This window comes from Anas platyrhynchos, chromosome 14 (assembly GCF_047663525.1).
Source record: "Anas platyrhynchos isolate ZD024472 breed Pekin duck chromosome 14, IASCAAS_PekinDuck_T2T, whole genome shotgun sequence".
Taxonomy (NCBI): Eukaryota; Metazoa; Chordata; class Aves; order Anseriformes; family Anatidae; genus Anas; species Anas platyrhynchos.
The window spans coordinates 5628048-5645280 of NC_092600.1; the positions used below are offsets into that span (position 1 = coordinate 5628048).

A 17233-nucleotide genomic window follows, 5' to 3' on the forward strand; every position below is an offset into this window, starting at 1 on the left:
CTGAGCACTCTGGGAAAGCCTCTGTCCAGCTTAGAGAGATCCCAGGTTCAGGAAATATCATCTGTTAATGCACGGGGCAGCGGTGGGTCAGGAATGGACACTCCCTTCAAAGCACACCACCAGGTCTTGCTCTAAACTTCAGCACAGCCCATACGTGTTGTAAAAACCCTGCGTGTAACCCAACCACAGTTATTTCACCTCCTCTAGATAGCTCTGGGAAGCCCAGGGAAGGGTTGGGACCCCAACAAGCAGGGAGAGGCAAGAGACATTACCTCAGTTGCTCCTAGGCCTGGCAGGAGTAAGAGAAGCTGATATATGCCAACAGCTAAGATGGGGGAAAAGAAACAAAGGAAGACAACGAAGAGGATGTGGGAGGAAAGCAGCAACCACACCTCTGCGCCTGCCAACACCAGGTGACTGACAAGAGGTCACAAGAGCGAAGGAAGGGACACATTTCAAGGGGAGGTTTAAGGGCAGTGTTTGCTAGGGGATGGGCCCTCAGGAAGCCCGTGGTGTAGGAGACAACAGGAAGGTGCCTTAGGGAAAAGAGGACAAGGACAAGAAGCAGGAGACAGTCTGATACAGCAGCAGAGAGGCCACAGGACTATGGCTAAGGGCAAGGACAATGACCAGCCTGGTCTGATGTTGGGAGGGAGAGGAGGAGAGGAAGAGGCTTGGGACTGGCCTTGTCTATGCATGTGCTGACATGGCTCACTCAATCCAGTCACAGAGATAAGGTCTCAGCCTGCTCTGGCACCGAGCAGAGATGAGCAGGGCATGTTCTCACTCAGGCTCCAAGCGTGGGGCAAGGACATAACCACCCGTAACATCCTCAGCCCTGAGAGTGCCAGCTTGACCTGCCAGCCTCAGTACCAGCACGGTCCTAAGGCCTGGACCATCCCTGCCATGCCATCAGGGCTCTGTGGCACATGGGTCAGGGCTGAAGGAAACTTGGCAGGGCTGGGGTGAACCCCAAGGAGGTGGCAGCCACGAAGTTTCAGTCCACCCCACCTGCCACTGCTTCAAGAAGCCCTGATACACTTCACCAGGAAATGCCAATTATTACTGGCAAAATAAAGAGCCCTGATAACACTGTCATGCCACTGTGCTTCATCATCTTAGTCTCATGCCTTATGGAACCTGTTTTGGTCTGTTGAAGGCATAGTTTATATTTTTAAAACCTAAGAAGCAGCAGGCAGGTCTGTTATTGGTGCACTTTGCCTCTTGTTAACGTGTGCATGGACTTCTCTGGCTCAGAGCCCACAGCTCTGCTGCTGCGGAGAGCCCCACGAGGCATACCCTACAGAGAGCTGCCAAGAGCTCCTTCTTGTCTCAGGGCATTTGGCAGCAGGGAGATCTGAGTGGCTAGACTTAAGGAGTACCTGAATCCACCTTCTTTTCTGTGTCGGTTTTCTATCCTCTCAAATTCCTCAGATGCCAGAACCATCCCACTGTCTGTCTGATTGTCCTGGAAGGAAGCAACAGGAGTTATCAGTAACATCCCTGTCAACTGATCAAACTGGGAAGGGAGGAGGAATTGTTTGGGAGATGAGATCATGTGTATCTGTGATGGGAAAAAGGGGTGAGGGCATTTTACTTCCAGAAAGACCAAGGAGCATGCTGGTGACATTCTTAGGTGACTTCTTAGGTGCTTTTAAGCCACACGTTCAAATGTAGGATTTGTGTGGGAAATTCAATGCTACTTTTAGAGTAAAAAAAAAAAAAAAAAAAGATTGCTCCCTGCCTGGAAGATGCATTACCATGAAACCAGTGAGAGGTGAGATTAATGGTATGATTTAAGTTTTGCAGCCACAGGAGATGTAAGTAGCAGACCAGTTCACAGAGGCCAGGAGGGCTCCTACTGCACACTGCTGTGTAAATCAGGATAGGGGAGCTCCAGGTGCAGACAAGCACCCTGAATTTCTCTAGTCATGGCTGGATTTCAGTCTGCTTAACCAGGCTGTGATTACAGATCTGAGAAGGGTGAAGAGCAGGCTCTTCTCTGAGATTCTTTGTAGTCCTTGCTTGCAGATCTAAGCCTCCCTATTTCACAGAGAGTAGGATCTGTGCTATTGAAAAAGCCCTATGTGCCAGGTGGAGAAATGAATGTGCATAGGGCTGGACAGACTGAACAGGAATGACGCAGACAGACTGACATTAGATAGAAGTGATTTTCCTTCCATGATCTTAAAAGCGAATGTGTAAGGAAACAGCTGAACCTTTCTTTGCCCCTCTGCTCAACCCCACTCAGGTGCTACTCACCGGGTGTGCCTTGTACATTGTGTGTGTCATGGGAAACTCTTCAAATGTCTTTATCCTGGATGGACACCTGATCTGATTTCCTCCCGTCAAACAACCAGGGAACGAGACACAGTTGTAATATCTGCCAACAGAAGCGTACAGTATTCAGTAAAACCAACAGAGCCAACGTCCTGAATAAACAGGAGCTGAATTCAACTTCCTCTCCCTGCAACCAAAGTATGCAGGGAGGTAAATGACCCAAATGGTGTGTTTTTGGAGGAGAATATGGTCACCTTAGGCCTCTTGTCCCCCTCCTTATACAGTAGGGAGTACCCAGACTTCCTGACTGCATCAGGCACTGATTACCTCTCCACTCTGGATAAGCAGAGTAATGCCACATAGATCTCAGGTGAAAACCATCACAGCTCCCTGGAGATAGGAAGCCTAGGCCTAACTGTCTGGGTTAGTTAGGAACAGACTGGTTAGGATAATAACAGAAGGGCAGAGACTCATCTGACACCTTCTTTCCTCATCTACCTGATGGGCTGGGATGCCTTTGGCAGGTAGGATGTGATGCTCTGTAGTTCAAAGCAAGAGGAGGAATGTCAGCCTCAGACACTGGCGACTCTTGTTCCTCAGCAAAGGAAGGTGATTTTGTTTTTATGAGCAAGATACCATGGCCTAAGTGCTTGGATCACACCTGATCACCCCATATTTTTCCAACCTCTCACTACCGGGTTCTCCTCATATCCCTCAAGCTTCCTTACAGCTCTGGTCACTGGCTGCCCGCTGGCCTCCCTCAGCCCTTTTCAGGGGCTCACCTTGCTGCTAGGCTGTGGCAACGTATCCTCATGTCAAAGTCCTCTTCGTCTGAGTTTTGCTGGGCAGAGGAAGGCACCTGGCAGAAACCGTCATCTTCGGAGCTGTGAGAGTCGTTCAGTGGGATGTAATCCTTCCCTTCCTGGGGGGAAGAACAGTGAGTGGCTTCACAAGAAGGGGAGGCCTTTCCTGCTAGAAAGGGCTCTACAAATAGAAACTATCAGAGCTGGGAAAGAACATGCCTATTTTATGTCTTTTTTTTCCTCTCAGACAAAGTATCTGCCTGGAGATTTCTGTGCCCACTGAGTTAAGTGGCTGTGAGTGTTGCAGGTCCACGGAGGTGTGTGCGTGAGCAGGAAAACAACACAGTCCAGTGGCACCTACACTTCTCCACCCTACATGGACAAAGCACCGTGACTTAGTCATGCCTGTGCTGGGATCCAGTGCTGAAAGGCTCAAATCAGAGGGGCAGGATAGGTCAGTACTCGTTTTTAAGCATTTAGCTCTCATCTTCAGATATCTTCTGATAACATCAAGAAAAAGTTAATAGCAGAGCTGCACATTCCTTGCAGTTAAAAGTGCTGGTGAGTTACTGCATGGCAGTGATTAGTAATAGTTTCAGAGAACTGTGGATATCTGACTGCTGTAATGGAACAGTTGTTTAGTTCACATGGCCCTGACATTTAGATCTGAAGATAGAGTTTCAGAAACCTTGGTGAAGTCCCGGTTTTCATTATGCAGTCATGTGGGAGGCAGGAGTGCCAGGGCCTTGAGTCAGCTGAAAAATTTCAAATAATCATCTGGGGATTAGGATGGAAATGCTGGAATGACGACTGAGAGGGCACCCGCCCTGCAAGGAGTGGGGCTATTTTAGGAATCAGTGAGAAGGCTACTGCAGAAATCCTGTCTCCAGTACCCCCGGGGGACAGACTTGTCTGATCCAGGAAACACTGTCTCATCCCCTGGCCTATGCAAAGTCTTCGAATTGTCTGGGGTGTCAGAGGAGGGCACAGGAGGGGAGCTAGCAGTCTGGAGCTGTATGGGGACACAGAGAGATTTTCACCTGCTGGACGTTTTCCTGAAGAAGGTTCCCCAGTATCTCCACCAGGTCGGAGAAAGTTGGTCTCTCCTTGGGATCACCGTGCCAGCAGCTCAGCATGATACGGTAACTGCCGAGAAGAAACACTGGTCTTACACCACAGAAATCCCCTCCTTCCCGGTTCCACAGCTCCTACCCATGTGGTGCCTGCTGGCAGTGTGAAGAAAAGCTTGGTACCCAGCACATTTTGTGCCATGGACGTATAGGAAGGGGGCTGCAATGGGGCTGGATCATTTTGTGTTGAATATAACTGTTAGCTCAGACAGAGCCAGCTTGGTTACACCTCAGATACCATCCGGACAAAGCACATCGTCCGCTTACAGAACCATCCCAGTGTGGGTATGCAAGGGGCTTGGTGTTCCTAAATAGCTCTGTCCTGCATTCAAACCCAAGAGAAAAGGGCTCAAACCCTGGCTGAAAGATCTCTGCATCCCACAAAGGGGCCTGCCCTGCCCTCCACTGGGATCCATGGGGTGTCTGACTCACATTTCTGCTGTGGCATACTCTGGGGCTCTCATCCTGGTACCATCTTTGAGCCTCTGGCAGAACTCCTCGTTGATCTGGACTCCAGGGTACGGAGATGCCCCTAAAGGAGGTTTGAAGAGGGGTGAGAAGCGGGGACATGAAGCGTGCCAAGAGAAAACAGTCTTTGTCCTAAGACTTCCCTTCCTCCCAAAACACACGGGAGCTGTGGTCACTTCTCATGCGCAGCCCACGTCTTTGATGCTGCTTGAGACAGACCCCTCTGCCTCAGCGGGGAGGAGGCTGCCTCCCATCACCCTGTTCACAGTTATGACCTTCATATTTCATTTGCCCACGCTGATGTCTTCCCCATCACTCCTCAGACATGTTGCAGAGTGCCAGAGCCTCCTGCACAGACTGACCCACCAAGGTGCTATGTGGGAGGAAGGTCCTGCCTCCCTCAGCAGCACGTGGCCCTCATTAGCACTCACCTAGCGAGAAGATCTCCCAGAGGAGGACCCCAAAGGACCAGACGTCACTCTGGGTAGTGTAGACCTTGTCGAAGATGCTTTCTGGAGCCATCCACTTCAGGGGGAGGCGGGCCTGCAGGAGGGAGACAAGGGGCACAATTTCTCATTCAGGAACCAGATCCAATAGCCCTGAGCCTCCCTCCATGGAGGAGTGGAGGCTTATTTAGGCCAGAGGGAGGGAAGAAGACACTGAAAGAGAATAAAGATAGAATAATGCTGGAGGGCTGAGGGGCAGAAGGAAGGAGACGGAAGTCTGGTGGTAGTGGAGGGCTGCACCTCCATCACTGGGCCAATGGTCCCTGGTCCCAGCCACACAAGTTCCACTTCTCCCTTTTTATCTTTTCCTCAGTTTATTCTACCCCAGAGTAGTTTATGAACACCACAGCAGAGGTATAGTAATGGCACTCACACTGCCCTTCCTGACGTAGTCGGGGTCCTTGTAGATGTCCCGGGCCAGGCCAAAGTCACAGATTTTTACCACGTTGTTCTCTGACAGCAGGATATTGCGGGCTGCCAGGTCTCTGTGGATGCACTGAAGGCACACAAAGAAGAAGGGGCAAAATCAGAGGGACAGGAACCACCATCATAAAGAGCAAAGCACCCCCTACCCCTATCCTTCCCTTGCCAGCCTGAGCTGTAATAGGGGAATAGAGGAAACAGGGAGGTGCTCAAGACAAAAAAATTAAGAGGAGATAATTAAGGAGAAAATGAAATGCAAGAGGACTAAGTTCCCCTCTCTGCACTGCCTGAGACTTCTTGAGGGGCATGAGGCAGATCACTGAATCTTTCTGTTTGTCCCTTGTAAAGTGGCTGCAGGCAGTCCCCCTAGGTGCAAGGCTTTACAGAGACAAATCACAAAACAAGTTCACCCCGCAATGCTAGAGACTGGGACACAGCCAGTCAAAGAGCCTGGCTGTTCATGGGAGAGGCTCTGTGATTACAGGGACGGACCACACCAGGCCTTTTCTAGTCAGGCACACACAAAAGAAGAAAGGAGCAGGGGAAATGGTGAGCTCACCTTTCGGGATGCCAGGAACTCCATGCCACGTGCTACCTGGAAGCTGTAGCAGATCAGGTCTTCCATAGTCAAGGGACTTTGCCACAAGTCATCCACTGCCCAGGAGCACAAGAAAATGGTTAGACAGTGAGTGGTCTCTTGTCCTCCTTGCCCCTCTCTAGGACTACAGGATACAAATAACCCCTGCTGAGATACAGCTAGTGCTTGGTGCTAACCGGAGAAAGTGGCTCCCATCTAGGATTTTCTGCCTAGGTGGCAGAAAGCACACAGCAGGAACCTGTTCAAGTGTGAGGAGAATGAATCCAACTTCCAGAATACTTCAGTAAAACATCTGGAAGGGACTTTGAAGGTCAGCTCATCATTCCTGCCCTAGGTAGGACCCCCTGAGGAAACCCTTCAATTCTTCTTTCTTTAGGCTAAAGAAAAAAATGTAAGTGACTTAATCTTCCCTTTAGGGTTTCCAAAGACACAACAGGTGAATATAATAGCCCTGTTCAGGGAATTGCCACACAATAGTGGAGTGATTGGCATTGAAGCTGGGTCCCAGCTGCCCACTGTTGTGCTCTCCCCATTCCCAAGTTAGGCAAGTCTGGCATTTCCTTGGTGAGGAAATACTAGGTGAGGAGCCACTGCCAAGGCAGGGGTATTACCTTCCTGGATCGGCTGTGCTGTCTGGCTCTTGTGCATCAGAAAGCGGTTGAAGATAGCACTGTCACTAGTCCTGGAACGACTCCTCCTGTCTGCTCTCACTGCCTCCACGATGGACTGGACCTGAATACGCAGCCTGGGAGACTTCTCCTAGCAAGAAGACCAAAACAAAAACCTCAGCAGGCAACACACACTGCAGTCCCTGCACTCACAAGCTATAATCTAAGATTACAATCTTAGATTGTTACTCTGGTTTGGAAGCACCCATTCCCCACTTCAGACAGAAATTTCTTCCCTGATGTTACCAACATCACTGTGTAAAGTTGACCTGCTGCTAGACAGTGGGTGTCTTTGTCTCATTGTTGGGTTAATTTCCTGGCTGCATGTCTTCCTTCCCTAGCCATGGAACAAGTCCCTAGGGACAAAGGAGGTTACTTACCCTGTAAGGACTGAACCCTTCCCGCTTGGTCCGCAGGTAGTTGGAGAGGTTGCCATACTTGCAGAACTCAACGATAACCATGAGTGGACCTGAGGAGAAGAAATCAAACGTCAGAAAGAGGCAAGGACTTGGAATAGTCAGAATTTGCCCCAATTCATGTTATATGCAGTGCTGCTATGCTGCGGCACCAAGGTTAAGCGCACACCTACACACTGATAACGTCCCCACATGTCCCTGCAGTCACTCTCGTGGCCAGCAGAAATGGCACGGGGGACAAGCACTGATCTCTGGGAGCAGCCTGTCACCCTGGGATATTTACCATTGGGTTTGGTGCAGGCACCCAGCAAATTCACCACGTTGAGGTGATTCCCGATGTGAATGAGGATCTTCAGCTCTGACATCAGTGCCTTGTGCTCACTTGCGGTAGCTCCCTCTGGAAACACACAAACCACGTCATGATGATGCCTCCTTGCAGCTTTTTCTCACCCCTTCTTAGCACGGCGTTAATGTGAGTCTTGTTGGGGAGGTTGTGACCCCAAAGCCTTGGTACATTTTGTTATTGCATGTTTCCAAATTAAATGGCAGAGCCTCCCAGGATCCCTGCTGTAACACACAGGGTGCATCCTGCAGGTGCAGGGACCCAAGCAAACACAACCTGCGTCCAACAGGTTTTTTTTTATGATAGTTGTGCAGGAAAAAAGATTACCTGAGGCTTACATACAGATGCACATTTTTGAATCTCTGCCCTTTTAGCCTCCAAGCAGAGATAACGAGCTATAAAACATTTTTAAGGAAAATTAGAAACAAAAAGACATTTGAGTCTTTTGATTGTGACTGAAGATAGGAGCTGCCTCAGAAGATCTTTTTTATAATTCCTCTCCAACAGCAAACAGCAGCATTGTGCCCCTGCCAGCTCTCTGTACTGCATTTTCTCTTTGACTGCCTAATTTGCAACAATTCTTGCTCCTCTGTTTTACCCTAAAGGTGCATTCTCTGTTTTTGTGTGCATTTTTCATACTTCTCTGCCTTCCCCACATGCATTTTGCCTTACTTGGGAGTTTGCAATTTTAGTTTGAGATAGAGAAGCATCCTCCTGAGCTGCAGCTGATGGGCCAGGTAAGAGACATGCCTCAAAGGTCTGTAAAACAACCTTGTATGGCCAGGCTTTGCTCTGCAATTGTCATGCAGATCACCTGTCCACCTGCAGTGGTAAGTGCTGCCGAGACAAGCCACGGTTCAGTTTCTATGTACAGGCCAGTGCTGACCGGGGACTGCCTTGATATTTTGTTGGTTGCCAAATTACAGGATAATGTTCTGGATGCCTGTTTGAAAGTGCGGCTTAAAATCTCACTGTGGATTGAGCAAGCTTTGGATGCAAAGCCAATTCAGCCCTCCTAAGCTCCGGAGCTGTAGCATGCTTTACCCAGCTCTGAACCTGGCCCATAAACATGAAATACAGGAATGTTTTGAGGAAGGCAATTAGGAGCAACATTTTCTTTGGTGACCTGCCAGAGAGGGGCTCTGGATTCTTGTTCTTCCTTTGAGACAGATCTTACTCTTTGCCTTTGCAGACAGTTAACTTTCCTTGAAAGCTGAGTTCCCCAGGTCCCTGCTGTCTGCTCCACCACTTGCCTCCCAGTGCAGCTGAGTGGGGCTAAAGCATTCACGAGGGAAGGCCAAGAGGATCAAATGTGTAGAGGCCAAGAAGCCATAAATTAAAAGACTGGCTCCAGCTCCTCTCCCCCAGCTCAGCGCTGGCTCAGGCAGAAGCACCCAGGAGTGCTTAAGGGAGATAAGGCATTTGTTAAGGCCTGGAAAATGTTTTATGCAAAAGTCAGTCATTTACAAGGTAGACTGTCTCTGGCACCCTTTATATCCGCAAGGACTATGCATTCTGCTTCGCTGTCCACATACCTTTCAGCATTTTGACCGCTACAGTCTCACAGCTGTTACTTTTATTGATTCCAAATGCTGATGCTTCCACCACCTTCCCAAAAGCACCATGACCCAGGACTTTACCTATGGGCAAAGAGAGAGGCAGTGTGAAAGAAGGCAGGTGCAGCACACGGAGAATGGGACGAAAAAACAAAAAACCCTACAGGAAACCATGGGATGAAGAAAGAAAAAGGGTTATAAAGGAAAAGGAAGGAGTGCAACATATGCCCTTTCCAGGTGGCTGCTTGCTTTGGTGGTGAGAATAAGAGAGAGGATGAGGGGAGGAACTGAGACAGAGCTGGCATGGACAAAGTGGAGGAAGGAAATGGCCCTGCAGAAGCGAGAGGCTGTTTGTTGCCCTCAAACAAGCCGTGTGGGAAAGGTAACTGTGACACCTTGCAGCAGAACAGCCAGGGCTAACGTCACTGCTCAGTGCATCAAAGGCAGTTTGCAGCCCTTTTAACCCTCCCAGACAGAGGGAAGGGACTGCAGGTGGGTGTCTCAGCATGAGGAGGATGATGGCTGCGTTCCTGGGCCTTAACTCAGGGTACTTCCCGTGAACTGGGCTGCTGTGTCCTGATCGCCAGCTGGAGAACACAGGGGTGTGTTTTAAAGCATCCCCAGAGGTCTCATGGTCTCAGAGATGCCTGTGTGGGTATGCTGGGAGAGTCTGGGCCTGCAGTTGGCTCAGACCTGCCCGAAGTCAGACCCAAAGGGATTTTCCCAGGCACAACTGGGCTTTAGGGACAGTACGGAGAAGAAAATAAGAAGCCTGAGGCAGAGAGGAGGCATTAATTACATAAAATTGTGTGAGAAACCTGGAGGGTGAGTTTGAAGGGCTAGTGGGAAGCCCTGGGTGCAGGACGTAGTGATGGGGCTCAGCTCACCTAGGCGCAGGCGGTCTCGTGGGAATTCCCACTTGCTGGAGTCATAGGGCAGGTACTCGCACTGCTCCTCCAAGGGCACCTCGCCGGGGTCCATGATGATGGAGAGGTAGCCAGTCTTGATGTCTGCATGGGCAGGCTGTGGGGATCAGCCAACACAGCAGGTGAGGAGATGCCTCCTTCGCCTGCCTCAACCTGCTGTCCCCTGGCAAAGGCCATTCTCTGTCCCTGCCTTTACTACAGCCCTTATGTGCCCTGGGACAGAGACAACCACAACCACGTACCCTTTTGATGTTACAGAAGATGAGGATAAGGAGGATCCAGAAGAAAACAGCGATGACCCCAGTCCCAATCAGGATGACAATCTCCACATTGGTCCTGTCATCAGAGCCTGTGGGACAGGAGTGAATTGCAGATTCAGAGATGCCCTTTCCCTGCCCCAGCTCGGCTGTCCCATTCTTTAGGATGTGGAGAGACCAGGGAGGTGTTTCCCCTCATGCTAAGCCTGCCTGAGCAGGCTGACTTTGAGAAGAGCAGAGTAGCCTGACACTTCCCAAGCTAAATATTCCCTGGACTACAGATGTGCTCTAAGGGACTTTTATTGTCCCCCTGCTGTCTGGGATCCCAGGGAAGAGGCATGGGACCTTGGACACACTCCTGTCAGATGGTTTCATCCCCAGGGGGTGTTGTGGCTGCTGGTACCTTCTACGGAGACACTGGCCGAGGAGTTCACACAGCCCTTGGCATTGCAGACGCTGCAGAGGTAGAGCCCAGCATCCTCCTCCCTCACCCTCTGGATGCTCAGCCGCTGGTTGAAGTCCGCCAGGTCGATCCCTGTAAGGCACGGAGGGTTATGGTGGTCACTCACAGGAAAGGGAGATTCGTACATGAACTCATTCAGACTGAAAATAAAGCTATTTGTTGGCTGTTTTATTTTAGATGACAGAATGAAATCGCGCCAGCTGGCAGAGGATCTCCTCTGGGGCCTTACAGACCAAAAACTACCCTGGAGGGGCCTTCCTCAGGCAGTGTATGGAGGGAACGAAACCCCTACAGACACTGCTGGATGGCAACAGTGCTCAGGCCATCCAGATGGTGTGTCAAGCTCTGCTTCACCTCCAGGGCCTGCTCCTTTCTCTCTGCAATGCGCCTGAATACTTCCCATGTTCCCTCCATGGGTTACGGGTTGGTCTCTGCCTTAGCAGAGATGCCCAGCACTGAGCTGAGCATAAGAAAAATGATGCATCTCCCTTTGCTCTCCACCTGAACGTACACGTGCACAGACAGTGCTGAGCCAGGCCCTAGGGCAGCGAGCATGCATCAAACCAGGGCAGAACATGATTAAAACCAGAGCTCAAACAATTCAGAGAACCAGGTGCCTTTGCCTGGGCACAGCAGCTCCCAGAACCCAGCAGTGCTGAGCTCTCTGGCCACCAGCCACGATGCCCTGCCTTTGGTTCATCCCCACCTCACTGTACCTGACACTTCTTCCACCAGCTTCTCGTCTTTGTACCAGCTGATGTCAGGAACGTGGTTGCCATCCACCTTGCAGCGCATCTCTATGGAGTCGCTGACGTTCACCCAAATGTCTGTCAGGTTCTGCTTGAGGCGAGGGATCTCCAGGGCTGGAGGAGCAGCACAGAGAGGAGGGGAAAATGGGAAACTGGTTGATCAAAAGAATTCATTGTGGGTTTTGGGTGTCTAACCCCTGCTTGCATGGCTTCTCCCAGGGATGGACTGGGAAGCTGACTGCAGCAAGAGCTCCAGCTCTCCTCCATCACTCCCACCCGTCCTGCTGGCCCTCACCCTGCACAGAGATGTACTTCTTGTGGCAGTGCTTCTCCCGGGTCTTGCGGTTCTGCACCTCACACACATAGTCTCCCTCCTCGCCCAGGGAGATGTTGGGGATGGTGAGCAGCAAGGTCGCGTCATTGGAGTCTGGCTGAAAGCGCAGCTCCCCTTGCATCTTGGTGGCATAGTGGTGGACGTTCTTGCAGTCCAGCACGAGGGGATTGCCCTCCTCATCGTGGAGCTTGGAGAGGTTCAGCCGATACCACTGCAGGTTCTCATAGGTGTAGTTGTCTGCGTTGCAGCTCAGCTGTAGGTCCTGTCCTTCTATGGGCTCTTCCGAGGGCTGGGATTCAATCTCGAACCCATCTGGAATAGCTTTCGAGAAGGAAATGAACATGTGGATGAGTTTTCTTGGCTCCACTACCAGGCACGCACATTGAAATTGTCTCCTTGGGTGCAGCTCTCTAAGACCCTGCTGTCCTCAGTGGTTGCAGGTATTCACCTGCCTCCACAAAGGCTGCTGACAGCACGGGTACTGCCTACGAGGCTTCTGGGGTCTCTCTAGACAGGCCTGAAGATAAACCCCTGCCCACTGCTGTGCCCCTGCTGGGTTCCCTGTCCCCAGCAGGCACAACCAGGTTCCTGCCATCACAGGGTACTGCTGGCAGGAAGCTTATGTGGCCCCATATGGGCCAAGACCCCAGCCCACGCTGCTGGGCTCCAGCTCCTACAAACTTGGCTTTCTCCCACTACCAAAATCCTGTGGGGACCGTGCCAAGGGCTGTGGCCAGAAGGACCCTGCCTGGGAGTGGTTCTGGCAGTGCCACTAGAGGATGCTCTCGGACCAGGCACATCCCTTAGCCATAGCCACACCGGCTCATCTCCAGATCTGATTGTGTTATCTGCTGCCAGGGCTCCAAGCTTTTGCTACTTGGCGGAGCTGTGGGGCACCCCTGCTCTCCTGCTGCCTTCCTGGTGACTGTGTAGGGTGCTACGTGTGAAGGAGAGGATCTGGCAGGTGTTGGGACCTGCCTGTTCCAGGCAGAGAGCCCAGCCGACGTGTGTGGAAGAGACACCCGCGGTACTCACTGGTCACGTAGAAGTAGATCAGCCGCTCGTCCCGACCCACTTTGTTAGAGGCGATGCACTTGTACATGGCTGAGACGTTGGCCTCCTGGATGGCCAGTTTGCTGACTGTCTGGTGGGGGAAGAGAGCATCAGAAGAAGTTAGGAAGGATGAAGGGGAAGAGAAAAGTAGGATCAGCCCTGCTCTCTGGCAGACAGCAAAACACACAACAAGCCTGGCCCCAGAGGGCAGCTGTACCTGGAAAAGGGTTATGCAAAAATAGGCTGGGGAGAAAGGGAAGGGACGCAGAGACTGGTTCCCTGAGCCCTCTGCAGTTGGTTAGGTGACTGCTTAGGGTCCCACAGAGCTTGGTGGGATTTACAGGTACTTACAGACCTGTTTGTTCTCCTTTTATCCATAAGTGGAAATCAGCCCTCTGGAAGCATCCCAGCTCTCACCACTTCAGGAAGAGCTATCATCCTTTTACATTCCAAGTGCATATAGACGCGATCCTAAAAGCTTCCTCATCTGTCCTTCCAGCGAGACATGAGTAAGGCTGGGCAAACAGCCTGGCTGCTGTCCTGGGAGCTCGGTCCCAGGAGATGCCGCCTCCAAAGGAGCCAGGAAAGGCAGAGGGGGAGGAGGGCGGCTCTCCTCCTCCCGGCTCACACTGAACGCATGTGAGCTGCCAAATGTGTTACAAGCACTCCCCTTAGAGGAGATCTGCAGTTTGAAGCACAGGCTTCTCCTTCTCCCCTCCCCAGTTAAATGACAAGGTAATTACATGCAATGATCCCTCTAACGAGACAATGCTTAAAATGCAAAAGATTTAGTTCCTATAGGGAAAGTGCTTTGTCTTTACTATTCATCCCATACACTTCGGAAGGGATTTTAATTCTAAGTGGCAATATATTAGCTTGTGTAAATCAGAAGGAGCAGACATTCACTCTGTGCATATTCATTACAGCTCAAGTGACCTTATTACTAGCACTTTTGTACGCTGCCTTTTCTGTTTCCTGGGAATATTCAGTACAGCTGAAGTGACCCTACTGGTGGCACTTCTGAGTGCAGCCTTTAATGCTTGGGGATTTTCCCTCTAATGGGTACCGTTACATTTAAGCTGGGTTTATCTGCATTTGACATCATCCTGCCATCCAGAGTGCATGGCTGTGCACTGCACGCATGGTGGCTCATTGTGGCCTTTATGGGCAGAATAAAAACCAGAGGAAGATGGTAAAAGAAGACAGTCAGAAAAGAGGAGGAGAGGGAGAGAAAGGAGCTCTGGGGATATAGTGGAAGGGCTCTCCTCTCCTGAAGCTCTTGCATGTCCCTGGTGTGCACAACCTGAGTGGGACCTGCAAGGGTGGTTAGCACCTAACAGACAGGGAATGAGGACACTGCTGTGGAACAGGAGGAAGAGGGAAAAAAAAAAAGAGGGAAAATGAACGTGGGAAACAGCAAAAGGTCTAGAGAGACAGAAGAACCGAGATGAGAGTCACATCGGGAGGGGGACACGAGGTCATCTCACCCAGGAGCTCCCGGCACCCCCGCTCCCTTCCCCAGGGGACGCGATGCTGATCGCTGCCTTTCCCTTCGGCTGCTCTGGGAGGAGCAGTGTCTGCCCCTGCCACCCTTTTGGCAGAGTGACGAACTCCCGGCCAGGCCGGGGAACGGGAAGTGCCTTTGGAGGTGTGTAGGAAAACAGGAAGTGACTTTCGGAAACGGGGGCCCATTTGTTTGTTCTGCATCCCTCTGTGAGCAGCCGGTGCCCGACACCAGCGGGAACAGGAACCCTGCTGCGGCGCGGGGCACAGACCTGACACTTGCGGCTACCAGAGGGACAGAAAGCAACAGGCAGCGAGCACTGTCCAGCTGTTTGCAGGTCACACACCGCAACGAGGGAGAGATGTTCCTTCCAGAGAGGAAACTGTGTGATGGAGAAGTGGGATCTGCAGGGCACACGTGTGCTCTCCCCCTCACAAACCTGCTGCGGGTGGACGCCAGCATCTCCATGCCACCCTCACCCCCCGAGGAAGGGGGCAGCTAGATGAAACGCCCTCCACACACAGGGATGTTCCCAAGGCCAGAGATTTCCTGGTCAATGTGTGGCTTCTGCTCTCCCTTCCCAGTTTCACAGGCTGCTCTTTGGGTTTGACTCTCCCAAAACAGGAGGACTCAGAAATGCCCCTGAGAGCCCCCCCAGCCTCACCCCCATGCCCTCCCCCAGCGGGGTGCCCCGAGTTCAGCAGTAATCAGTGTGATCTCTCCTCTGCAGTCAGCCCTAGTGGGAGCCCCTCTGGACGCAGGGAAATTTCTCAGAGACGACAGCTCTCCCTCGCCCTGGGGCTGCCTGGTACCGCAGAGCCCCAGAGCTGGGGATGGTTGCTTCTGGTTTACTTTAGCAGCAGAGGTGTGAAGCACTCCCCAAATCCGTCTCTGCCAGGTTCATTTCCAGGCCACTTTTGCGGGCTGATAGCAATGGACGCCACCGAGGCTGCCTGACTCCTGCTCCCTGCTCTAGGATGGGGCTGGGGCTGCGGCCTCACCTTGTTCCGTCCCTCCACGAACTCCACCCAGGTGTCGATGCTCTCGATGGGGTTTACTGCGTCCTGCTGCGATACATCTTTCCAGTCCTTGCACTCGGGCATCCGGTCTCGCTGGTGGCGTCTTGCTGCCCGGTGCCTGCTGTTGCTAATCCAGCAGCCAGGGAGGAACAGGAGAAAGAGAAGAGAAATGGAGAGAGGGTCAGCTGGGAAGAAGGCAACAAAAATAGCTTTGTGTCTCAGAACCAATGCTCCTATTCTCCGACTGCAAAATTTCCCGGGTCTCTTAATTACGTGGTCCTAGTGTGCTTTGTAAGAGTGCTCTGCAGTCACTAGTGAGGCAAACTTTATCTACAGATATGAAAATTGAAGCAGGAACCAGATGTTGGTGTCCCAGGCAGTATCTTTACCCTCAGGCCGGTGGTTTCATAATCCTCTGCTAAGGATGGAGATTGGAAGGAGAGAAAACTGTCTGTGTGTGCCTGGGGCAGTTCCTGGTGCCACTTAGCTCAAAAAAGAGACTTGAGGCCTGGCTGGGACTGTGACTCAGGGATGTCACAGCCTGGCTGGGTGCTGGCCTGGAGAGCAGAGTATGCAGCACCTGAAAGTGCACCTGCTACCCCTGATCCCACAAAAGTGGGAGGGAAACATCCCAAGGAGAGATGCTGCTGGCATTTCCCGGGGACGTGGTGACAGCTCTTTGGGGCTGAGGCAGGGGAGCAGGGAAAAGAGCCCAAATCTGTCAAAGCCCCAAGATGCTGCAGCTTGTAGGGAACTTCTGAAATGCAGGTGGAGAAGGGAGACGGGAGGGTCTGCCCAAAATCCAGGGAGGGAGGTGAGGAGGGAAAGGGCTCGCAGTGGCAGGGAGGCAGGGGGGAGCTGAACACCCAGGAGCAGGGGCAAGGGCGCGTTGCTGGCAGTGCCGGCAGAGCGCTCAGCGGGGCGAGCACACCGGTGAGTTGTGTAAACAACAGGAAGCCAGAAAGAAGCCTCCTGCATCCTCTGGAGCTAAGCTAGGCAGAAACACGGCGGCCTTGGGAGACACTGCTCATAACTCATGGGCCCCTCTGCTTCCTGACAGGGCCACGGTGTGCTCGCATGCAATGGAGAGCGCTCCGGTGTCCCTGGCTCGACAACAGCCTGCACGGGACTGCAGGACCCGGCTTCCTCCAGGCAACCTGGTGTCCTCTGCCCTGACTGCTCTGGCTACAACTCTCCGGCATTCCTTTTCCCTCTTCCTGCAAGGCCACAGCTAAAAAATACCACTGCAGCCCTGCCTCGTGCTGCCCCTGCTTCCTGGGGAACACGCAGCGGGCATGCACCCTTCCTGCATATCCAGCGGTGCTGCCGGCACCACCACCCTCCGGGCAAAATGCCTGGCAGCTGGCAGAGAGCTGGCACTTCCCCTGGATTTTGAACTCTTACAGACCAAAAAAACACAGGGACCTGAGGGCAGAAATGGGGCAAGCCCCGGCTGCTGTCTCAGGGGCTCACCAAAGGGTTGCGACCATTTCTCCTACAATCTGCCTCAGTTTCCCCATTTGCACAGCCCTTGGCAGACAGCCTGAGGGGGCTACAAGCTTTACCACCAGCCAGTGGGTGTTAGTGCAGGTGCTGTGAGGTGTGGCTGGGCCATGGACATCCCCTGCCGGACACAGATGGCTGAGAGGACAGGGGAAGGTGCGGAAACACTTGGTGCCTGGGACCAGCCAGGCTGGGCAGAAGTCCCACAGGCAGCACAGCAAGCAGCTCTGGTGT

At 52.2% G+C, this 17233-nt stretch overlaps 1 protein-coding gene across 3 annotated transcripts in view; it reads right to left on the minus strand.

The window, feature by feature from the left end:
* FLT4 (fms related receptor tyrosine kinase 4) overlaps positions 1-17233 on the minus strand; it is a 58523-nt gene that overhangs the window by 6462 nt on the left and 34828 nt on the right. For 2 of the 3 annotated variants that reach the window (XM_072023398.1, XM_027468567.3), the window contains exons 11-29: positions 15479-15623; positions 12956-13064; positions 11882-12241; positions 11554-11700; positions 10778-10909; positions 10360-10466; positions 10079-10214; positions 9171-9275; positions 7576-7689; positions 7257-7345; positions 6820-6967; positions 6170-6264; positions 5561-5683; positions 5113-5224; positions 4646-4745; positions 4124-4229; positions 3063-3202; positions 2263-2383; positions 1383-1468 (exon numbers count right to left, since the gene is read on the minus strand). In XM_072023398.1, coding sequence (XP_071879499.1) covers positions 1383-1468; positions 2263-2383; positions 3063-3202; positions 4124-4229; positions 4646-4745; positions 5113-5224; positions 5561-5683; positions 6170-6264; positions 6820-6967; positions 7257-7345; positions 7576-7689; positions 9171-9275; positions 10079-10214; positions 10360-10466; positions 10778-10909; positions 11554-11700; positions 11882-12241; positions 12956-13064; positions 15479-15623 — 2475 coding nt within the window. The remainder of the gene's footprint in view (positions 1-1382; positions 1469-2262; positions 2384-3062; positions 3203-4123; positions 4230-4645; positions 4746-5112; positions 5225-5560; positions 5684-6169; positions 6265-6819; positions 6968-7256; positions 7346-7575; positions 7690-9170; positions 9276-10078; positions 10215-10359; positions 10467-10777; positions 10910-11553; positions 11701-11881; positions 12242-12955; positions 13065-15478; positions 15624-17233) is intronic. The other variant, XM_072023399.1, reaches the window with a different exon arrangement.